The following is a 25,478-nucleotide window of genomic DNA, read 5'->3' on the forward strand; positions in this document are numbered from 1 at the left end:
AACTCTTCTCAAAATGTATGATATTTTTCTTCTGAAGATCACAGGAATTACATGCATTTGTATAACTGAAAAAAAAAAACGGGTCAAGGAATTACCAATGTTAAAACTAGCCCAGCCAAAAATTGTGTGGTTTTAACCAAGATTAGTTCAACACTCTACTTCATCCCAAAGCTGCACAAAAGCTCGTGCCAGTAAGGCAAATTACTTCATCCCAGCTCTTCACCATCGCTGCTATCTTTATCACTTCCGTAAGGCAAATGTTTGGAAATTCCAAAGCTTTGTACATTGACCCTCGGGGGAAAAAAAAAAAAAAATAAAAAAAAAAATCCCCAAGTCAATCTTGCCATCAGTAGTGTGATCAATAAACAAAGAGATTAATTCTTCCTGCTAGCAAGAGACAAAAACATTGTGTAGAATGCAACTCATAGGATGCTACAGCCAGCCCTGAAAAGGAAAAATATCAGCCAGGGATAGAATTGAGATAAAGCAAAGTATTTGTTCAGTCAGAACAATGAAATACAGAAAAAAGGACTGTAATCAACTAGCTGAGCTTTAAGTATACTGAAGACAGAAGATAAAAGTGTGCACAATTGATGGCAGAAAATTATGCTTCTTGAAAGCATAGCCCATAAGTACCCCTGCAGAGACAATCCAGACAAAATACTAGGGATTTGAAAGATCTCACATTTTAGCATTATAAAAAGTCAAATCACAGCCACATATACTTTCTTTTGCAAGGCTTTTCACAAGTTAAACATAACCTAGGCAGAATTCTGTGCACAATTAGTATGTGCATATAAGTTATATGCAAAATATTAAAGGGAATGTTGAAAAGCAAAAGGAAAAGCTAAGCATTTTTATAATTTTGGTTTGGTTTGGTTTTTGTTTACTTAGAAGAAAAGGTAGTCAAGAAGGGATTGTATTTAGCAATTAAGCAGTAAACTCCTTTTGGTAAATTTTTACATCTCAAAAAAACCCAATGTTCAAACAGCAAACAATTTTAATTGGCATGAACCTTTCCAGTCCAGGTGTACAAAGATGCTCCTTGTTACAAAAATCCTTGCAACTAATTCTCACATTGCATGTATCTTGGCCTTTCATAAATACTATTCCAGGTTCGGTCATTAATTCAGAAGTAGTTCAGCAAAGCAAAGTAGGCAGCAAAGCAAGTAAAGCAAAATCAGTCAGGGTTACAAAATAAAAAGCATCAGATACCGTTCCAGCATCTGCAAACTAACTGTGCTGAAAAATCTTCGTAAATATAGCCATAGAACTAAACAGAATTTGGATCCAATGATTCCCGCTATTGTAACAGGTTCTGCTTTTCTTTAGATTTCCCACAACTCTAATGTGTGTGGGGAACAAAAGACATACCACATAAGCTTAGATTATGTCAAAAGACAGACAGAAACCATTTCATTGGTTAAGAAGTCCAGCAACAAAAAAAGGAAAAAAAGCAGCCCTTCAGTGGAAAAGAAAGCCGGTGATAAAGCACGCATTGTGAAGGGCCCTTCACTTTGGAAAACACCTCCCGGAGCAATGCTTCAGAGCAGACAGATTTGCTTACTTGCAGGATATGCCACAAAGCTTTTCTTTGCAGTCTTCAGAAGAGAGAATTTAAAGAAAATGGGTACCAAAAAAAGTTCACAACTGACATTTGCTTTTTTGCAGAATAGTTTTAAATAAATTTTATAATGAACTTTTTTTGATGTGCTAAAACACAGTTCAGGTGCATTGCAAGACTACGCAGTAAATGAAGTTTGAAAAGGGGGCTTATTTTGGAAATGAAGGTTATTATGTGCATGTCTGCATTAAAAGAAATCTGATTAGACTGAAGCAATTTCAACTTATTTCACTGGTTGTTGACCAGAAAGCAAAGAACCCCTTCTACTCCCCCAAAGTCCAAGAAATATCTGTAATACAACAGTGAGCAGAAGACAGGCACATGTTTTAAAAGCCTAAACTAATATTCTGAAGTGATGTACTGAAGCATTTACAGGAACCTTTAGGATAAGCAACCAGATGCTCTGTTCTAAAAGCCGACTAGTGTTAAAAAAATAGAAACAATTCTTCCACAATTAGATTTCTCCATCCTGTATTTTTCTCTTTTTTAAATGAATAGAAGACTAAGGAACTGAGTTCCAATTCCTGTAATTCCTAAAACAAATTAATAGGGGCAGGAAAAAAAACATAGCTTCCCAAACCCCCTCAAATCCCTTAAATATTCTCCAGGGGAGCAAAAGCACATTACAAAAACCCCCTCTTTCTTAAGCCATCTGAGTGCTTAAATATATATATATATATATATAAAAATATCTAATAGAAGTTACTGAACATTAAGTTCAATATTTTGCTTTGTTTTTCAGAGTTGGGGGTTGTTTTGGGTTTGGGTTTTTCCCCCCCCCTTTTAAACTAGCACAGCCTTACTAACTAGATCAGTCTATAGAGAGTTACATTTCAAATTTATTTTATTTCTTTGTATTTAAATATTCATACATGTTTATGATCAGTTATTAATAATTCATATTTCTTTTATCTATTGATTGGCTTTAAACCTTTGGAACAACCCTTCTGTGCTCAGAGAACCAAGTTAAAAGTGTACTACCATAGAAAGTTTACATGCATCATGTATTACGGAGAAAAAGTCACATAGCTCGCTCAGAGAACACTGTTTTCCAGCATTTTTCCCTTTTAAAATAAATTTTACTATTAAATTTACAACCACAATTAAAGTATGTCAAGTTTTCAGGTCAGAAAGCTACATTTTAAAACTTTTCCAACTGCTTTCCCTTTGTAATTATAGTACTAAAACATGTCAAGATTACTTTTGGTCACAATATTCTAACGCATCTCTGCTACTGCTCCAGGCAAGTAGGACAAACAGAACATAACTTGAGGGGGGGACAGAGTTGGCAGCTTGCCACACAAGTACGGAAAAAGAGAAGAGGATAACATTTGGCTGAACAATAGTGAATAGGCTTTAGGAGTTCTAATGCTTAAATAATGAAAGATTTTTTTTTTCCCCCACCAACCAATAATCAGATTTTTTAAAAAATAATGCAATCAACTAATTACTGTGGTTTTGAGATCATCAATTAACTGATCTTACACAATTCTTTTGATTAAAAGTGAAATTTAATAGTACAAGGCCTCAGACTGCATACATTTATGGCTACATGAGAGCAGCCAAGTACCTGACAATACACTGAACATTGAGCTTTATCCATGACATTATCATTGCAGCTTTTTTTGCAGGTTACAATAAACCAATGTAATAGCTTTCAAAAAAAAAAAGAAAAAAAAAAGAGATACATAAGCTGACCTTGTACTTGCTTAAATAAAAGGCAATGAAATTTGAGTGTATAAAAATAAATATTGCTATGTCCCAGTCCATAAATATTATGTTTCCAAAGAATTTATAATTTATACATAATTTACATGTCTAATTTATCCTTGCTCTTTCTGTTTGAAAGGAAAACAGAAAGCAGAGAAAAAGAAAGAGCGCATGAAGCCAAGGTTCAGTAGGTCAGAGTACCTGAGTATCCTTGGTAGGTTCTGCGTCAGAGCTGGCACACCAGTAGAAATAGAAAAGTGCACTAGCAGCAAAACAGAGAGCGATACCAAGATAGCCGAATTAATGACCACCGCCCCGCCAACGAAGCCAAACACAAATAGCAGCATGCATCCAGGATTCATGGCGCTGCGCTGGCATGGTGAAATGCCGGAACCAAGAAGGCTACACAGGGGCCGAGGGTGTATCTTTGTAGGCAAAGTCTGTCATTCAGCCGCTGCCACAAAAACAATGCCATCAGCAGCAGCTTTCTACTCTTCTGCAGCAGCTCCAGAGCAATGACATCACCGCTCTCCTCCCCCTCGCGCCGCGAGCCGCCGCGATCCTCACAGCATCTATGCAGCAACGCAGAGACACAGCCAGCCCTGGAGTTATTCTCCCCTCCTTCCACGCGGAGTTCATAGGCTAGAAAGCTTCAAAATCTGCATAATATATTCACATCGAGCCCTGAGAACAAACGGGTACCACGATACACACCTTCATCAACCCGTACGCAAAGCGACGGCAAGATATCAATTATTTTGGGACAGCTGCTGACGTTTTCCCTGCCTACCCGAATGCAAACACTCAAAAAAAGCTGAAATTGTTTAAGGCTAACGTACAAAGTATATCTCAACATTTAGCAGTACGACAGCAAAAGCTTCTTTCTACCGATTTCTACACTATTCTCTTACCGCATTCCAATCATACAACAAATCTTTCCGATTCAGCCGAACCGTTGTTGTGGGATTAAACAACAAAGTCTTGCAAACACAAATGAATGGATTTTTTTTCTTTCATTTCAGGGTGAGAGCGTAATAAATAGCTTACCTAATTCTACTGTGTGTTGTGGATTCTAGCTGATCACCCCCTGTTAGCTGATGAAGTTTGGTTCTTTCCAAGTGCTCCATATAATTGTGAATCATCTGTTTAAAACGACAGAGAAACAGCAACAGATATTTAATAACATTTACTTTTACTACAACTGCGTAATTCTTGGCCAACGCAATATAATCTTCCTCTGTAATGCTAAAAATAGTAAAAGCATTCAGAAACGTTAAAGTAGAAGATAAAGAAAAAAGTAAAACTATACAGTGTGTAAAACCACAAACCAGAAGAGAAGCCCATAATAAATTAAAAAAATTGGAGAACATACTTGTGCATTCAAGCACAGGAAACATCCTAAGGGCACACAAAGTGCATGTGATATTACAAATGAGTTTTAAACAGAGGTACCATGTTCAAATCCATTTTGAAGGTTAAGACCTCGTATGTCCAGCAGATATTAAAATTTATTATGTGACAATACGTTTCACTATGGCCTAATTGCAAAGTACCACAAAGGTCAGACAATATGCACCTCAAGTATTAAACATAATGAATCCACAAACTAAGAATCAGTAGGCAGAAATATGAAGTCAGCATCTCTTTTTTTTCTTCTAACATTCAAATAAATTTCAGCTTTCTCTATTTTCTAGAAGTGAAGTTTGGTTTTAAATTATCTAGACTGACATCTCATAAAAAGGACTGAGTGCCTATGGATTTTTAGCACTCAAGATGAGCTTTGCTTCCTTGCTCTCTTTCTTTTAAGAGAGACAGCCACAGGCCAACATGCTGATTCCTGCAGTCATGACTTATTTAATGAACCCTGATTCCAATCGGCCAAAGGATGATGCTACTCAGCATGTAACTGATCCAAAACATGCATGGGGAGAAGTAACAGATACTGCTGCATCACCGCAAAAGGTTAATTCGGACATACATCTTTGAAATGAAAACTGGAAAAGCCTGACGAGAAGCCTACATGACATTTGATATTTTTAGCATTTCGGCACTCACATTCACAGATGAATAGAGCGCTCGGAACAAAAGAGAAAAAAAAAAAAAGAAAGAAATCATAGGTGTACTGCAGAAGAATTTAGCATACTTTTTTCCTGAGACATATTCAGGTCATATCTCAAAGGCTTCCTCTAGAAAAAAATACCTTTCTGTAAAACTGTAATTTCTTCTGCTATTCTAGAAAAAGTATACACGCACTTTCAGAGTAGCGTTATTAACAGGCATTTCTACAACCAATATTACATAACCTTTTATTTTAGGGGCAGTTGCAAACATTAGGACTGAATTCAGCAGGACTTGGAAACCTACATCTACATGTTACTTTCAAGTCAGGGTTGATGTGTCCAAGGGCAGTAAGCTTGACCTTCAATACTACTAACTTCAGTTAATATCAGCTTCTCCACAAACACTGCTTGCCAGCATTAGCTATATATGAATATATATTCTTAGTCTGAGATTTTTCTGGTAGAGTGAACTGGCTTAGATACTGATTGATGGGTATTCCATAAATCAGTAACTTACATGGTAAATACTGGTTACGTACAGATCCTGGTTTTCCCTGCATTCACCTGAACTAATTAATATAATTCAGACCAGCAAAAACCCCTATCTTACTATTTTTAGAGAAACATTATATAATATACTTAAATGCTGTCAAAAGCTTACAAAATTTATCCTCCAACAAAATTATATAAATGCAACGTTTTACTAGGACCATCTCATTTGCTTTCTGAATTTTTTTAATGCTTGCTCATATACAGAAGCAATCAAAAGAATTGAAAGCTCCACCTTCAGCTATCCACATTTCTTGGTTTTTCTGTTTCTACCAGGCAAGCAAAATTAGGTGTTCCGATGGCTTCTGTGCATCGTTTTACAAACAAGTTTATTACAATCCAAATTAATTAGGAAATTCCTGGGAAAAAAAAACACTGCATGACTTTGAAATGCACATTAGACCATTCTGTATCCTGTTCATGTATTCCCTCATCATGGGAGGGAGATATTACTGAACAGAAGCTGATCTACCTGCAAACACTTCAATTCACAGCACACCAATTGGTTTCTTGAAGCAAAATTTTAAACAGAACATCTGTGGTGCTTTTTAGCTAGTGAACAGATGCTGAGTAACTAGTACCTCTCCAGGGAACAACACATGGGGGGAAAAAAGAGCAGGGTCAGTAAAACCCACACAACTTTCATGTTTTGCAAAGTACATGGTTTAACCTACTTTCTTCCCTCCTCTCAGTTTATGCTTTTGTGTACTGAAATGTCTCATCATATTTATTACTCACATAGAGGCTAGAGGGCAGCCTCTATGTCAATTTAAAGGACTGAACCCAACCCAGTCAATTTAAAGGGCTACGTAGCTTAGTATTGTTCTGCGGATGAAAACAATGCTGATGGTAAAATAAGCAAATCTGTAGATGACATACTTCCGCATAAAGCATATAAGCTATAGGAACACAAAACTAAGATGAAAACTCAAATGTACGCATCATGGGCACGTGCAGTGCAGCATGGCAATTTAGAATCATAGAATTATATGATTCTACGTGCACATGCAGTGCAGCACGGCAATTTCTCCACAGATCGAAGCTATACGTGCCTGTGATGTCCCAAAAATCACAAGTACAGGTGGTACCACCATGCAAAGTCCACACACTGCCTCAATCCAGAATCCCAAAGATGAAAGTTGACAATACTGGAATATTCCTCACCCTCCCTCCCTACCCATGGGACAGGGGGACTACACAGCTGATGCTACAGGGTCATGAGACATAATGCATGGATTCAACTTCTAAAAATCAGTTAATCAGAAGGTTGAAATAATAAATTAAATACTGTAGCTTATTGGGAAGTTAGTTCACTGTAACTGCTCCTCTACAATAAAATTTTGAAGACTCCCTCCAAAACCACTGGGATTTGAACCAGATGACCTCCAGAGATCTTTTCAACCTGAACTACTCCAAGTCTCAGCATGTCCTTGAAGTGTCATCTTGATTAAAAAAAAGTCTAATGAATTAACACACTAGAATTCTCAGTGCTCAAAATCTGATCAAAAGTTTTGCTATGTTTTGATATTACTCAGCTATCCAAAGGAAAAAAAAAGTTTAATATTACTGACAATTTAAAAATAGACTTAAATGGATTTAATTTCTCTCTACTTGGCACAATTCCTACCAAAGTTACACTAAAGGACAGATGATAAATAAAGGACATCTACTACCCTTCTTTTCAACAAAAGTTGCAGTCAATGTTTAGTCATCCATAAGCTTTTACTACTGACAGCTCACCTTGCTGCCCCTGAAGTCCACAAATATTTTGAATATGACCAATTGTTTCAAGGAAGACATCATAAATACTAACCACTTCAGCATTGTTGTTGTAATTAAATACATTGCTCAATTACCATTAGCTGATGGGATTAAAGTTAAACTCGGATCTTGGAAGAACTACCTTATTTAGTTAACAGCATTTCACAGTTCACGTGTTAGCTCATTTTAGGGCACAACACGTACAAACTGACTGAGCTTCTGAAGACATTACAGCATGAATATGAAAGTCATTCCCTTCGAATGCAAGTGACAACCATGCAATGTCTTTCCATCTCAAACACACACTCAGATTGGTTTCCTCATATGGCACGTGACAAGTTCTACAACTGTAGAAAGTGTTACAGGTTTTTCTACATCTTAAACTTCAGCATTCAGTGAGACAATTAACAGCCTGTCACTAGTTTCTACTCCTACCCTTACAAATACGAGCACTCCCAATGTACACAAGCCTGATACTTTCTTTGTCACAAACAAATGTGTATATACTATGTTGCGGTCATTGTTACCTGCACTTTTTCCTTAACCAGGTTGAGAGCATCTCCTTTATACCTTCCTTTTTCTTTCACTCCTCCTTCCTTTTTGTGTCAATGCTTTTACTCCCCCAGGACAGGTTTTAGTAATTCTTTCACTGTCAGACCAGGCTCAGCACTATAGCCCTCGCTGTTCATCCCGTAGATCCAATCAGGTTTGGCACAAGCGGCTCCTCCCTTTGGGAACGTGCGACCAACTGTGTATATATAGATCTTTCTGTGTCCCACATAATCTAGATTTATTAAGGTAACAGACACTTCTAGAATCTCCTTGATTCATTACAAAAGTCCTAAATACACTTCCATGTAACTACCTTTTACCTGTAAGGATTTGTGGTGAGCTTGTCACCTAAGTAAAAGCATCATTCCCACTGGTGAGCTTGATGCATCTTTATCCACATGTAAGATGATGTTGCTGGCAGATACAGTAGTACGTAAAGATGCTAAATCCAGGCTTTATGCATCAAGCTGTTAATGCTTAGCATAAGGCTTTAGAAAAACTATTTGCTTGAACAGATATCTAAACTCTATCTCAAAAACACTGTATGACTGGTACCCATGCTTAGCCACAATTGTAACTAGACATCTCCACTTAGCCTTCTCTTCCTGGTTCCCTATACAGGGACTTGCTGGGGATATCTGTTTATCCAAATGAACCTGACAAAGTACATTCCCAATGCCAGAGACAGGCTTGCTGTTCTGTCACATTGTATCAGCGCAAAGCACTGAGAAACTTCCATGGCCCAATTATGCTTCATTAAACTAAGCCCATATTCTGTGTGTCAGGGAGATATCGAACCATCTTAGCCTTGTGTTTCCCAAAGGATAAAAAGAATCACTTCCTTAAACAGGAAAAAAAAGTTTTATTTTGGAAATCTGTGCAGAGAAGCACCGCAGGTGTTAGTCAACTCTCAAGCAGATGCTAAAGTACTGCTTTGCCTCAGTTTCCCAACTGAGTAATGAATGTAAAACAGCCTTCAGCCAAGCCTTTAAAAAGCCAGTGCCATAGTTATGAAGTGTGCCCCATTAATTATGCAGAAAAAGACAGACGCTTTACATCCTACTCAGGGGAGTTTACCCTGAAAGAGTCACTAGCAGCAGCGCATCATCTCTTTGCTGCAAAGGCAAAAAAGCACCAACAGGTACGTGTAGAAGACAGGACTGCTTTTATACAGGCAATACAAGAAGTCAGTTTTCTATTAAACAGAACAGTATTTGAGATAAAAGCTAACCGAGTAACAAAATTCCTTTCTAAGTCTATAGAGCAAAGGTCTGAAGATTTTTGGATTAGACCGCTGTCAACCATTCACCTTTCTAGCCTACTGCCCTTGTATGATTACTTCCTGCATCTGGTCCTTTATAGCCAGGGAAAGATGGACAAGAGACTTTGCATAGTTAGATTCCAGAAGTTCAAATTCAGGAACTCCAGCATACTGCTTTATTGCTCATCTGTTCTAAGCTTTGGAACGGAGGAAGATCAGCGCAAGATCAAAATAAGCTGCAAGCAGAGGAAAGACAAGGGACCAGAGCACGTTAACTAAGCAGGGGATCACACCATGGATGTAAGAACACATTCAGGCTGCATTCATACATTCTGTCCTGACTGAACAGATTATCCTCTTCACTACCTGCCACAAATGCCCAGCTGCACTCCACCTTCCAACCTGCCAACTCAACTGCTCAGGTTATCATACCCTAATCCATTTAAAATCAGGCCAGTTAGCTCAAGCATGGACTTACCAGGGGAGGAAGCTTAAGGGGATATATCCCACTCACACCCATTAGCTCGTCTCCCACTCTGTAGAGAGCACCAAGATAGAGGCTAATTTAACAGAAGGGTGAAGAAGGCTAAAGCCTCTTTCCAGAGCTTTAACAAGCCAAGGCAGCCCTGCTGTCTCTGCAGCTGCAAAGACACCTTGTTGCTAGGGCAGGCTGGTGTCCCGGAGCTGCAATGCAGAGCCCTGTCTTCGGCAGGCTGAGCTCCAAGGAGCACTCCAGCATTCATCACAACGCACACCGCAGGCTGGGGTTCGGTTCTCGGGTTCGCATCACTGGTGTAACTTCCCGTGGCTTAAGCAGTTTAAGTAGGTCTTGGTCAATTTTGACTGAAACCGTGTAGGTGAAATTCCCGTCAGCTGCTGAGCCAGCAAGCTTGCTGGGCAGTGATCTTCAGCAAAGAGGTAGCTGCAGGCAGGTAGGGTTAGTGCTGAAAGAGGAGATGGCTACAGAGCCTCAGTGAAATCAAAAGTTGGAAAAGACAGACATCCAAGTCTGAAATGCTAAGCTGTGAATTAAAGAAGGGGGGGGGGGTGTTGGGGGGAGGTCTTATGGAGAGAAGCAAATACTGAAAAGAGGCAGAAAAGAAAAAAATTGCTAGAAATTAAGATTGCAGAAAATGCAGTCAAGTTACATCTTTAACACAACATCTGTCAAAGTAATCACTGCCAACATCTTAGAGCTAAAAAAAAATATCCTTCTAATGGTCTGTTTATTATTTGGTCAATTGAAAGAAAAAACAATTGCCGTTTCAGTAAGTACCAAAGATGGATTGCTTGCAAAGACAATGGTGAAGCTGATTCAGAAGGAAAAAGTATTCCTTCCTAGAAAAACATGAAAACACAAAAGATTTCAGAAACAAGTATTGTGACAGAAATATTTAAGACAATAAAATTGGTAATTAAATGCTTAAAGTAGGTTGGATATTTATCAAAATATCTTGCATTAAAAGAAAAAAGTTACGACGCAGACCTAAGCCACTAGAATTTGTTGGGAGAAAGGGGAGCAGGAAATCACAAAGGGGATAGGGGAAGATGGGCACTATTATCAGACAGTCCTTCCCAGTCCCCAGGGATTTCGGTCCCCGAGTCTTAAACACACACCAGATATCAGCATTAAAATGCTGCCCTCCTGAGACAGTCTATGACTAAAACGAGGTACATCAGGAAGTTCGCACTTCAAAAGATTCACAATAGTGTCTCTAATTGTGCTCAAAAATGTCTTTGCAAATGAAGATAAGGAGTATCTAGTTAACTTCCTGAGGTTAGTCACACAGTCGGCTCTCAACCTTTTATAAACAACCACACTACTGGTAGCTATTCTTTGTCCGTAGTTCCCAGCCCAGACCTAAGCTTTTGCAGCCCACAAACCCATTACCCCATCAACTCTCCATGTCCTATCTTTCATACACTGTTGTATTTCAGTAGCTGCCAGCTGGTGGCCTGAGAATTTTGTGTACCCCTAGTAATGTGTACACACGCTTGTCACCTAAAGACAGAGATCAATGTCTACGTAGACAAAAGCAGAAATACCCTAACTTAAAGGTGTTTCTTTTTAGAAGCTACGCGATATGAATTTTTCTTCATCATCCTGATTTCCTTAAGCATTTTGGGTTGTCAGAGTTGGCTAAACAAAGGGTGAGAGGTGAAACATTAAAAATGGAAAAAAAAAATACTGAGACTGGGGAAACAAAGAAAAAAGGAAGTAAACATGCTGAAAGGAAGGAGTGCAGGACACATGAGAACTGATTTCAGGAGCACAGAGATATGAACATACCATGTTGCATTACAACATTTCTTTATGAAGAAAGAACACAGTCACCTCGGTAATAATAAAGCCCAAGGAAACCCCTCTCCCTACACCAAAGAAAGTGAATTTAAGATGCAAAAGCATTTAATAAATAGGAATCAAACCAGCAAAGGCTGTTGTCCATTTTGGAGAAAAACCTATGTAAAAAGATATTCAGAACATCTCATTAGCATTTCATTGAATTAGTGGTGCCCAATACATCTAGTTATCTTGAACTCTGAAAAACAGGATTCAATAAAAGCCTGCGCCATTTCAATTGTGATAGTACCCAAAGGTTCTGAGTAAAATAAATCCAAACTCTGCAAGCACACAGTACTCTGAAGTACTTCCAGTTCAAAAGGATGTAAAAAAACTTAGGTGGGCAGCATTAAGCTTTGTCACTTCTCGTTTTACTTAAATTTTCAGTTTTCAGCAGATGCAGCATTCTAAAACAACTATTTAGCAACAAACGTGATCTTAAATACATTAGGATTTCAGTAAATATACGAATACTTTTATTTAAGAGCTGCAGAAATCTTGTCATACAATACTCAAGAGCTACATGCTGGTTGTGGTTCCAAGCCACTTTCAGCTGCTATCAGTATAATTGCTAAGGAAGTATTAAAGGTAACCAAATCCAACATCTGTATTTGCTTTCCCTTTCCCCACATGTAGGCTTTTGAACTAGGAACAGTCAGTATTGCATTCCTCTCTTTGTTAGGGATGATCTAAAAACAGCTATCTGACCTTTCAAACAAAGGCAAAGCATTCAGAGTAGAGAACTGTGCTCAATATTGGGGCTCCAGATTAACCAGAATTATTCAGAGAACCTAATGATTTCCTCAGTAAAATAAGTATACTAGTTAGTCAGTAAGCACCCTTGCATGGGGAAGACGACCTGCTAGTAAAAATTGAAGTACTGCAAGTCCCTTTATGCTTTAGAACCAACTTTAAAAGTGTGGCTCTTATTTAATTTAACAGAGACAAACTTGTCCCATCTTCATTAGCAAACACTGTTCTCAATAGTTAGCAGTAAGTATGGCAGGGACTTCTTTTAATCATGAATCTCAGTAGGAGGCCATTTTTTGCAGGTATTTGTTCCTTCAGTGGTACAAGTAAAACCAACAGAAAACTGCTGGAAAGAGTACCGAGACTGCAATTTAATTTCTATTTCTTTGAAGTTTGTTAGTGTGAAGAATTGCCTTTGAAATATGAAAAAGCAGATTCCTGGGTTTTAAAACTTCTGAATATCTGACAAAGCTATAAAATTGACAAGCATGTAATCAAACTAACATGGAGAAACAGACACTTAATGTGAATGAGAAAAACTACATAGCCACATGAAGCCTGGTTACAACTAACATTAGCAATACAAACATTCAAGCATCAGCGAATAAACCAAAACATCCAATAATTTTCCCAACTGCTCACAACACAAAGTTTTCCACAGATCTACAATTTTACAGATACCCTGAATTCATCTTGGCATAATGACCTACCTCTGTATGTCTTGAATGAAGTGCATTGTATTCCTTCTTGAGTTCTGCCTCCCGCTCCTCAAGTCTGCTAACTGGAAGAAGAAAAATTTAAAAAAAAAAAGAATTAAAATTAAATTCAGAGTTCTAGTAAATGAGACTGACTTGCCTAGGACTAGGCAACCAGATCAGAGATAAGAGTATTCTTAGTAGTAAATAGCAAAGAGCAGGATAAAAAGTTCGTCAGTTCCCGTGTTTTTAAACTCTGACCACTTGAGCTTCTCAAGTACATCAACAGCAGCACAATCTTACAATTTACAGTCCTTGAAAAAAGCCCAAGTAACATTTTCCCTAGCTGATGGCTAGTCCAATGAGAGGGGATTTTTACATTCAAAGACTGCTTACTGCTTGCACTAATCCAGATGGTTTCACACGCGCACGTGGAAACCATAGGAAGAGGCAGAAGCCACATCATACAGCTAGACTCAGTCTTGGATGAGAGCTGTGAGCTCCCGTTACGGCTCTACATTGGTTTCCTAGAACATAACCACACATAATCTCCAGAGGTGTTTAACTAGGACAAACATAAACAAGGTATTTTTTGAGATAGCTTCAAGTCATATGTTGTGGTACAGAAATTATGACTTCTGCTGGCATTGACTCATATTCTACTGAGTATTAAGGCAATAGATGCAAGGAAAGAAAACATTTCAGTATTTCTGTAGGTGTTCAAAGAAATTAAAAATACATCTAGCAGATTTAGTAGAAATTTTGACAATAAGTTCACATTAAGAGGAGGTGAGCTGGAACAAACTGTGATATCCCTGTGCAGTTAATTTGCAGAAAAACTAAAAGAATTCAGAACTTTCTTCACAAAACTTATTTTTTTTCATTCAAACAGAAAACATTTTTTGCCGCTTAGATGTGAATTCCATCTTTTTGCTTAGGTATTTTTGAGCACAATATTTCTGTGACATATGCATGTGTTTCAAGTTTTGTAACTGAGCTTCTATTACTCCACTTGCCATGTTTAAATACCCCTGGGAAGCTTCAAATTTATAGTTACCCATCTCCAGAGACTTGTTGCCAAACGCAAATTATCTGAAGACAAATGCCAGCACCTTCTCTGCCATTTGCATATTCTCATATTGCCAGCTGGGCCTTCTGAAAATTAGTTCTCAATATACCATTACTTTTTGCTCCATATATCTGGGTTTTGGCACAATATTTTATCATAAGTATGTTTAAAAAAAAAAAATCTTTGCCAGAGTCAAATGCTGGAACCAAAATACATAATCGTCTACTCACTCAAATCTGTGTAAACATTCTTTGCTCCTAATCTAATCTTGCTTTTATAAGAACATCAAGTCCCTTGACACAGCCTTTTGCAGTCCACCTATAAATATCTGACCAAAAGTATTACCTCAAAATTTTATTTTATTTATACTAACGCAAGATTGCACATTTCCATTTCTGCACTGTTATCAAACTAAACAAAAGCTCTTTGGGTCAAGTAGCAGTAAGTGATGTACAACTATAGAAAATATATTTTACAGCACAATACATACATAAATATGTATCTTTGAGACGCAATGCAGGACAATATCTGATGACTGGAAGATTTTAGTTTATTATTTTTAGGCAACAGATCTTTTAAGCCTCCTCATACATTTAAAGGGAGGCTATACAGAAGCTTGTGGTAAGTGCCTACAGAAGCAAGTGTCAGAATTTATAGTTACAAAGCTTGACATGGCAAACCAAATTTTATCCACTAACTTAGACTGACCAGCATTTTAGTCAGAAGTAATTACAGTTTACAACAGTTGACCATCAGAGACATCCTAGCAGTAACCAGTCGGCAGCTATGAGGCAGAGCTCGGCAGCTTCAGCTGCCCACGTCCCATCCAGCGATGGCTGTGCTCACTTCTGAATACACCATCGCCAGGCTTTGCATTACAGTTCCCAGCATCTCTCCCTTTCCCACAGACCAAGGACCTGGTGGTAACCTTTCCGCTGTGCTAAACCTGCTTTAGGACAGGCAAATAGCCTGGAAATCAGAAAGTGCAAACTGCGTGACTAATTAGCTTCGTGTTTTGTGAAACCAGCTCCCTCCCCTAGAAACAGTGTCCAAGCACCCGGCGAGAGGCGAGCAGTCCTGCGGCAGCTCCGTGCCCATGCTGCATCCTCGTGAAACGCCGCTGCTTCGTGCTGGATGGTGAAGTCATGGTTCGATACGGCCTCACCAGGAACTTGCAAAGAAACTACGGTGATGCACCCCGACGTTGTTCGGTATGCTCGTGTCTAGACAGCGCGGCCAACTCTGGCTCCTAGAGATTAATTTTATCCGGCGGATTCTGGGAAAAGTACTCGACACAGTGCATTTAATGTCAATTAATGCCACATTAGGTGTTACAAAAACCTTTCTTTGTAGCTGCCCATAACCTACCTTCATGAAATCCACAAAACCACTTCCCACTGTTACAGATATAACAAACACTTTTACAACAGTCGAAGTTCCATAACAAAGCACACCATTTTCTCCTTCTATGGCCCAATTTTAAATAGTTCCTTAAATCAAGTCATAGAGGACAAATGTACATAGATATGGGTACTGCATAGTCAGGGAGGATATATCCATTAAATCTGGTAACTCTTTTTGTTACACACAAAGATTAAAAAAATGAAGGCCCTAGAAGATGATGTAATTGACATTCAGCATTTCTGGAAGTCACTTCGAGCTGTGTAACACGTTACAGTCCTACAGCTGGAAGTGTCAGTTATAAGCAGAGGTACACCAAGTTTATATACCCTCAACAGACACCACATTAGCAGTCCTCAAACCAGGCTTTTCCAATACCAGCAGGATGATATACAACACCAGAAATCTATTCTACCCAAAACATCCCTCGCATCAAAGATACGATCTTGACAAAGCAACCAACTGAACACACTTTCCATTTAAACACCATGGAAGAGATCGGTTATTCCCCAAGGATCAGAGATCACCATGGACTTGAACACAGAAGATACTCGAACCTAGTGAAGAACAGCCAGAAGGATTTTGAGGAAGACCACCAGATTCTGGCTTCAAAACCTTGCAGACACTTAAGTCACTATTAAAGTAACATTCCCATCAGGAGCAGCAGGAAACTAAACAGTAATGAAATAGGAGACAGAAAAAAATGCCTACCACTGGCACAGAGATGTACCTTTAAAAGTAAATTGTTGCCAGTTCCATTATACTCCACTAGTACACAGAAGAGTGGAAGTCTGGAACCACCCTGATAACATCCCCGCAAGAGAAATGGAGCTGGGCGCTGGTACTGCCTGACACACACTGGGCCCACAAAGTGGCAACCAGACATAGTTCCCTTCAATTTGACTTTTAAGTAACAACACAAAAAAGCTCCTCTGATACTTCAGTCTAAGATTTTTTTTTTCCACTAAGATCTCAGATTCTTAATGGGTAGATGATAAAAGCAGTTTGATAATACACATCCTAAAAGCAAAATATCCATTGTCTCTGTTGTAATATGTCTTTATAAAGCCACTATATCCTTCTTACATTATGGAAGATATTACAGTGCAAGATTATATTGCGTAAGATATTACATGTGCAAAATATAATACGCATCAAAAAAGTTTCACTCTTCATGGTTGTAAGTCTACATGGAAATATTTTAAAGGTCTTCCAGCATCGTAAGTATGGGCATAAAATGCAAATATTCCAGTATTTTTAGGCCAATGAGAAAGCATGCCTCTGGAACAACACCACAAACTCATGCTCAAGGTCCACCTGCAACCTTCTTCAGCACTGTCAACATCCTAACACATTCAATGACCTAAAGTACCAATCCTAATCAAAGTTCTCTCAAATCAAACCAATCAAGCCTAAAAAAAGGGAGATTAAATATTATAGCAAACTGGAGAGAAGCCTCTGGAGTTTCTGCCTCCTGACAGCATTACGAAGAATTAGGCAGCAAAGCTGCCCACCCTGCCTGTTCAAAAATCAGAGCTTACCTCCCAAGTCTGATGGCTTTTACCAAGTTTGGAACACCCTCCATCTGTATGTTGTCCTCTGCCTCAAACTGCTGATAAGCCTGAGGGGGAGAAAGAGAAACAGACCTGCTAGAACGCCAAATCCAACCAGTACGATGCCTTCAAGAGGCATAACAAGTTCCTACTACACAAGCCAGGACAGAGATTCAGCTCATTAACGTGCCTTTCCTAGCACTAAAACTATCTGAAGGCTCTCCTTGGACAGCTTTCATCCAGCTCCCTTCTTAGAAGCTGGTCCTATACCAAAGTTAAGATACAGATCAGGCATAATCAATTCCATGATCCAGAAGGGCCTTATGATCTCTTAAGTAGTTGCTAAAAAGCACACGCATCAACCATGGATTGAAACAGGGACTGAAGCTTTCTAGCAAGTATTTAACCTGAAAGTGGTAAGACCTGGAAATAAGCAGCACAGAAAAAACTGATTCATAAAACAAATGATAAATTTGACTCCTTGGCGAGACCGACATCTTCAAGTAGCTCTTACCACTGTGAACTATAGGTCTAGTTCTCAGTTTAAAAAGTAGGGCACTTTAAATTATGAAGATAATTTAGCTGTCAAGAATGCTCTGTTGATAGCAAATATCAACACATACAGCTGCATGGTCTTATCCCTGACACGTCTGGACTGTTCAAGTATCCACTATGTCTCAGATCCACAAAATCACTGTAATTTATCACCAAAAACCTGACATAAATCTAAAAAAAAAAAAATCTCCTTAAACATTCTGCTACAACCATTTAATATAAAGACAACCATATGCCAGGAGATACCTCACAAAGGTCGAAATTCAAATGAACAAGGATATATATACAAGCCAACTTCTAGCCAAAATCAAGTTAAAAATCATTTTGATATAGCACCAACTTCTCATCTAGTCTCTGGCCAAAATAGTGTTTCACTGAGAAAAGTTTTGATTGATTGACTGTTTTGAAAACAGTGGGATGCTTCATTTATACATTCGGCTATTGAAGCAAGTAACTTTTTGAGAAAATCCAACATGAAGACAGCATGAACACAGAAGCTACAGCAGACTGGATTTATTTTTAAAGCCAGAAAACCAGTGACAACTCAGGAATGTAATATTCTAAAAGACATTTAAAGCCGTTTTCTTCATTGCTGCAACATTTACAGCAACAGAATTATTATAACAACGAAACTCCAGCACCTAAACCACTAGCACAATACTCCCTTAATTTAAAAAAGTACTTGAGCAGTTAATTATATGCCAGTGGATTTCAACCTCCTCTCACCACTTTTGTTCAGGTATATTAATAGACAAGTTTAAAGCAGGCCAATCACTGCTCTAATTTTCTACTCCATTTTATTTTCGCCTCCAGTCTTGTAGCATGACTGGATGCAATCTCCTGAGCTAACTGCACCCTCTGCTCCATCTAGTGGACTAGTGATTCCCACAACACAACACAAACAGCAGGGACTCTGTCACTTCACAACAGAAGGCAGCCAGGAAAGTAACTGAGAAATGCTTTAGTCAGAAACAAAGCCTTCCTTTTCGGTACACTTGGATGTTATGCTTCTCCTTATGGCAAGATTCCTCAAGTTTAGTAAATGATACCTGAGGCACAGGGTAGGGAAAGGCAGTGGGGGAATCTGCCTTGTAAACAAACCAATATAGATGAGAAACAGCTGCACTGAGAAAAAAGTGGCAAACAGTAAGCTCCAAATTGTTAATCAAAAAATACAAGAAGGCAAGCTGTTCTACTACTTCTTTGTTGGAAATCAGATTAGTTATGCTGGTCTCAGACTTTGAAAAATATGTAGGAACGATGCAGACCCCCACCGAACAAACCTTAACTTCTCAACTTCTTTCACGGATCGATTGAAAAATTTTCTTGTATTCCTTAGAATAAACACTACAGTTGAGCCATACCTAGAAATAGCATTACTGACAGATGTATTTCATACCAGTTTAGTTATTCACATCATCATGTGCACAGATACTCAACTCGCACGTCAAATCGCTAAACAATGTTAAGCTTCACAGCTGAAAGTTCATATTAGAGTCTCCCTGTTCACTTGACAGGCCCACGTTAAATTGCTGCTGCAGCTCTATGCAGGTATATCTCAGAGTATCGGATGTCTTCAGATTATACACAAAGAGGTTGTCTACCTGGGTGTACGTTACAGTAATGCCGGTATCTGGAGAGCTCAGATGAAAATAAAATACCATATAACTTAACATCTGCAGAAGATTCACAACAGAACCTGGTCTTGCATTTTCTCTTGAAGCCAGTGAAAGCAATAGTTCTGTTTAGCTTCCAAGGAAATCAAATCTACATGTTTTTAGGTCAACTGCCAAAACGTTTGTCTCATATCCCAAATAAAACCTACAGCAAGCAATAGCAATTGCTGCACGATGTCACCTGACATGGGAAATACAATCACCCCAACAGTTGCGTCACAACATTTGCAGCTCTGAAGACCAAGAGTTGCTTCTTGGTTGGGGTGGTTTCTCCCCCCGTCCCCCCAACATACACAGTTTTCCCCAAATGTAATCTAACATGAGCATAAATTACAAAGCTAAGATTTGATAAACTGAAGTATGGAAATATATCTGTGCCTTGGTTGTCCTGTCAAATGCAGTGTGTTACCTTGGTTGTACTTTAGCACTACGCAGATCCAGAAAAGGAACCAAATCTTTCAACGCCCACAGCCTACCACCTCCATCAAAAAGCACTTCAACCATGCAGACATCGTGTTTTTCAGATTCTCTCGTAAATAACTTACTCTAAGAATGATTCCTCCAGAAAGCATACTCTAAAGCTGTTCCATTCCTATGGTAAGTCCATATACACTACAGTCACCTTTTACTCCAAAAAAATCAATTAACTTACAGCCTGTAATACATAAAAAGAGCTGACATTCCCAAAAAGGGAGGGAAGGAAGAGAAATAAATTAAACCTCCGTAGCCCCCACAGAATTCAGTGGCGTATCACGTGAGCCCTGAAAGGCACTTATCCCTTTTGGTAACTGGAGACCGAGCAGTATCCAAAGCAGTATCATGTGCCCTCGTGGAGCACTGCTGGACAAGCGAGCTGCCTGTTGCTCTTACAAATTTTTAAAGCTCCAAGTGCCTAGTTTTCCAGATTCAAGGCTGACATTTGAAACATTCTAATGCCGCAAACCAATCACAAGCAGGGCTAGGGGTCTTACCACAGCAAAGACTTGAAATAATGTGAAAGTCAGATATAGTCAAGCTCTTGTAAGAAATGTTTAAGATTGTATCAAAGATTGGTGTCTGCTTCAGACACATCATTGAAGTGGAAGGGAAGGAGAAGAATTTAAGTGTTAAACTTTTATTTTTTGAAAACCTGGCATTTCCATGCTTGGTGCACCTCCACAATATCCAGAGGTGCCCTCTGCTGTTGAGAAAAAAAAAAAAAATCCATGAAAGTCTAGTCAAGTCATAAAACCAAAAAAAGACATTTGCTCACACTCAGTAAAAGTTTGCTAAAGACAGACAGTTTCTAAAAACTCTGCCTGTACCAACATTATCCCTAGACAAATCTCCAGGAGCTTTTTATATATTTAACTCGCTTTAACTTCCACGAGCCACAGGCCCCTGAGAGCACTGGCACTGTCTTTCCTCCTGCACAAGTAACGCTGACAGCCAACGCACATCAATGTGAGGGCAGAGGCAAACCACGGAAAGTTACAGAGAAAAGCAGCAGTGCAAAATGAGACACGGAGATGGATCACGGGTCAAAGTGCCACACCACTGCAGCACATTCCTGCACTCAAATAGAAGTTGCAAATCCTTACGCCTCTGGTCTCCTTTAAGCAGTTGTAAAGTTTACCAAAATATCCCAGGATGCAACATGTTGCACCATTTTTTGGCAGCAAACTTGACTTAGGCAACCACCACAACCCACCAAATACCAGGATCAAGTGCTATACATCATGCAAGAGTGGTAACTCAATGTACATCTGCCCCCGTCATTCAGGATTTCATCACCTACTGTGGCTCACAATCCTCCCAGCAGTGCCACCACGTCACACTGTCATCTCTCCCTCTTTCCATTTCCTCCTATGAAAGAGCAGAGTACAGTAGTTGACTCATCCAGGAGGTAGCTGACAGCAACTGTTCAAATTTGTAATGCAGGGAAAAAAAGTCAGTGAACCACAGAAACTTTGTAACTGTTTGACACAAAACAAGCTGCTTATTTCACTTCTTTAATTTCAAACGGCAGATATACTCCAACCTAGCTGGTTGAGTAAGTGGCTGTGAATGTAACCCCACATTTAAGTGCAAAGAAATACTTCTTTTTTTCTTTAGTGTGACTATCACTAAGACTGCAAAAACAAGCACTTATAATTCAAGACCTAACAAAACTATGGCTTCTTGAGCAATTTTAACCGGCATGGATGTTTAAGCACATAGAACATGCTGAACCCTACCATGTAACTTAAGAGCTGCCCTCTCCCAGGGCTAACTAGTCTTCACTAAATGCTCAGAATGGATGGTGTTCAAGAGAATGACTCAAAACTTTTTAATGGACAAAACTTGTTGTCACAGGCCTTGCTTATTTGAGGAAAAACACATACAGCACAAGAGGTAGTCTACAAGAAGCAAGAAGTCTTGTAGTTATACTACTACATGGGACCATGTGTCTTACCTGTTTTCTATTCTAAACTATTAATCATGTTGCTATCTCAGACTCTGCACTCTGACACAAAAAAGCAAAGCCAGGTTTTATTTGCTTACTTGGTCTGTGCCAGGCATTTGCAATTCCCATTATCAATGATAACACTAGCACTATTTTGAATGTTGATGTGGTAACAGTTGGCAATACCACAGACTAATTTAGATGCACAGGCAGTAATATAGGAAGTAGAAGAGAAAAAGAAATATAGCTAGAAGACTTGTAGCTGCATCCAGTGAATTAAAGTGACACATTGGTATCTTTGGTATCATAGGACATACAAATCGCCTTGCCTGTAAAACAGAAAACAACATAATGCAGCAGAGCTAGACTACTTCAAGAATATGTACACTAGTATAGTTTTCATACCCTAGAAATTTAGAGCACTAAGAAAAAAACAAACAGTTCACTTGCATAATATTCATTAGGTGTTCAACAACTGTGCTTATGTCCCCTTTGATCTTGCTCTGCATCAGCAGCATGTCAGATCTTCATAACAGTCTTTCATGTTGTCCCAGACAACTTATCAACCCAAATCATAAGCAAAACTCAATGTTCAACACAGCCCTATTGTTTCTCCAAAGTTATATTTTTGTCATCACAAAAGGTTTTTCTCCAATAAAAAGACTTTGGAATGGTTTGAAAGTCAACAGCCTAACACCAGAATTTTATGTTGTTATGGTAACTGTTTTCAACAACACTATCTTATAAAAAAAAAAAGTAGTTCTAGCCAACACTCAGTGGTTCTACTGGAACAATTGAGTTTCTCATGCAAATACTGTCATTATTATGATATGTACACACATAATGGAATTAAAAGTTTAAAATCATACATATATTTGAAGGCTTAATATTCAAGGCAAAAAAAAAAAGAATTTCACATGAACAGTTTCACTGAACAGTATCAAATGGCGTTATGTACATCAGTATATTGTAAGTGCAATTTCTGTAAAAGAAACTCCAGGTATGCTGCCACATACATTGCGCCAGGAATTCAAATGAGTTTTCTTTTTTGTGCAACTAATTTGTACTTTTTATTGTATTAACAGGAAAAATAATGGCATATGCGACTTAATGCGATCTTGATGCCATAATCCTGTTGTTGGAGTACAGGGTCTCCCATTAACAAGTTGTTTGGGCTGTGGGCTTAGAGCACAGGCATTCTGGAAACAGTGTCCTTTGTTACCAAAACAGACCACTCAACTCTTGTTCCAATGTTTTCTTTTCCTCTCTTCTGCTGTTTTTAAACACACACACACTTCCATTCACAAGAATCATAGCAACTCTGATACAAGTCTCTGCAACATGCTTTACAATTATCCATTTTAGCTTGACTTGATCTGTAAAGACACACTCCTAGAAATCAACCATTAGTTTTCTCTAGGAAAGACTGCTTGAAGTGTTCCTCCATCACTGTCTGTACAGAATCTGAGAATATTTTAACTGCAATGGAGCTGAAGAAGTACATGCCTCTAAGATTTGCCCACAGCATTCTAAACCATTCAAATTTCAAAAAGATTCAGCTCTGCATGCCACCTACATTGATCTTAACACTAGTGCTCTAATACTTCCAACCCTGCTATAGACTCACTCATGCCACTGAAAATTAAACTTTACAGGAAGATTATTATACCTTAAGTTGAAAAAGAGAGCTATAATTTGTTGAGTTATGGGCAGGAAAGGTGGCTGAGTAGAACTAAAGGAAGAAAGAATAGTGAAAAGGGGCTATTTTGACAACCGGCACTCTGCTTTTAGAAACTGATCTTATCTCAACCTTATCAGGATTGATACAGTCTTACTTTACATTTCCACATGACCCAGCAATAAAACCTGTATATTGATAGACATGCTAGTCTTATGTCAATAGAAGTTAGCTTATAAGCTTGACAAAATGTTCACATTAACTCACATTGATCATTATTTCTACACTGTGCTGAAAAGGTTAAACAAAAACAAAAATCATAACCTTCACTGCATGTTTAACAGACTCACAGCAAAAAAAATTAAACCATCTTTAGCAGCATAGGTATTTCATCTTCAATTTAAGACTGTGGGGTGGGGGAGATAAAATGACAAGAGAAGATTTCTGTGGGTTTGACTATTTTTTCCCTCTACCCTTTACTCAACTAGAAGTAGAAAAACTGGTGCAAGTTTCATTCAATTACCATGCACCTGGATAAGAAGCAGTCCAGCAGAACATCTAAGCTACAATATACTCACATTGTAACTTTCAGTATTTCAGCAACACTGGTCATTGTTATCTTTCTTCCAAAACTTATACAAGTTTTCCTAAATTACACAGAACATCCCTAGAAGTGGAAGTGTTCTTCCTTAACTCTTTTCCTGTAAAAACTAAATGCCTCAGAAATAAATAATTCAGCAGAAACTATACAAAAGCTCATGAGAATCAGCATCAATGGCATTCTCATTCCAGTAGTGCTTCTAAACCCAAAGATTACATTTATTTTTAGCACAGACAACAGTTTAATGGCAAGAAAATTAGCTTATTTTATGAACAATAACAAGGGAATAAGTTCTAAGTATCTCCTGAAAAAGTTGCTAAACATGAAAACAGCATGGTCTAAAAGGAAAACAAGACAAGTAGGATACCAGAAGAATCAGATTACAAGTCACAAGCTTGTATCCAATTTGTTTGCCTGAATTCTAAGGAAAACAAACTTGCCCAAGAGTTAAACCTAGTTATCTGTCAAAATACAGGAATCAGATAGCACAGATATTTCGCATATGTATTACCATTTTACAGAACGAAATTTAAAAGGCACTAATATCACTTAAAGGGAGTGCAATATATTTTACTTACTTTGATCAGCATAGTTTTTTGCTTTGAGTTCCAGCTGTCGAGTTTGTGATTCTAATGCTTCCACTCTGGTCTGCAAGTCCTTTTTCTCTTGTTCTTGAGAATCTTCAAACTCTATGAATTTCTAAACAAAAAAAGTGAAATTAAACTCAACAATTAACTACAGATTTTTTTTAAAAAGCCTGAGCAAAGTTATTTCTCCAAAGAGAAAGAACAGATACATAGTCATCCCTGGATTTGTTTTTAAAAAGACTGCCACTTCAATCAGCATGTAGGAAACAACACAGCAGCCCTTCACAGCAAGGATGAGTGCAAGCAGGTTTCCAAAAGAACAGAACAGATCTATAGCCCACATTTAAACATGAAGGACACCAGTTTAGTCCAATGTCCATCAGTCAAGCATCCCACCTAGGTTGCTCTGTATAATCACTATCAACTAAGTGCCAACTATTTCAAAGAAGCCTGCTTGGGACTAACGTAAACATGACTTATTTCATTCTTTCCTAACAGCACACACTTGCCTGCCGACACATGCGAATACAGACAGCCTTGGTATCCTCATATCAAGCATATCTTCACCTGTAAGCCATGAAGGTAGAGATACTGCAGTAGGGATATGCCAGCAATAGAGCCAACCAAAAT

General features: G+C 38.5%; 1 protein-coding gene across 4 annotated transcripts in view; it reads right to left on the bottom strand.

Moving 5' to 3' along the window:
• Nucleotides 1–25,478, bottom strand: part of SPAG9 (sperm associated antigen 9) — a 65,958-nt gene that overhangs the window by 34,051 nt on the left and 6,429 nt on the right. For 2 of the 4 annotated variants that reach the window (XM_069799187.1, XM_069799186.1), the window contains exons 2-4: nt 24,840–24,960; nt 13,319–13,389; nt 4,382–4,476 (exon numbers count right to left, since the gene is read on the bottom strand). In XM_069799187.1, coding sequence (XP_069655288.1) covers nt 4,382–4,476; nt 13,319–13,389; nt 24,840–24,960 — 287 coding nt within the window. Of the gene's footprint in view, nt 1–3,535; nt 3,875–4,381; nt 4,477–13,318; nt 13,390–24,839; nt 24,961–25,478 lie in introns of those variants that run through there. The other 2 variants (XM_069799189.1, XM_069799188.1) reach the window with 1 other exon arrangement.

This window comes from Haliaeetus albicilla, chromosome 12 (assembly GCF_947461875.1).
Source record: "Haliaeetus albicilla chromosome 12, bHalAlb1.1, whole genome shotgun sequence".
In the NCBI taxonomy this organism is placed as follows: Eukaryota; Metazoa; Chordata; class Aves; order Accipitriformes; family Accipitridae; genus Haliaeetus; species Haliaeetus albicilla.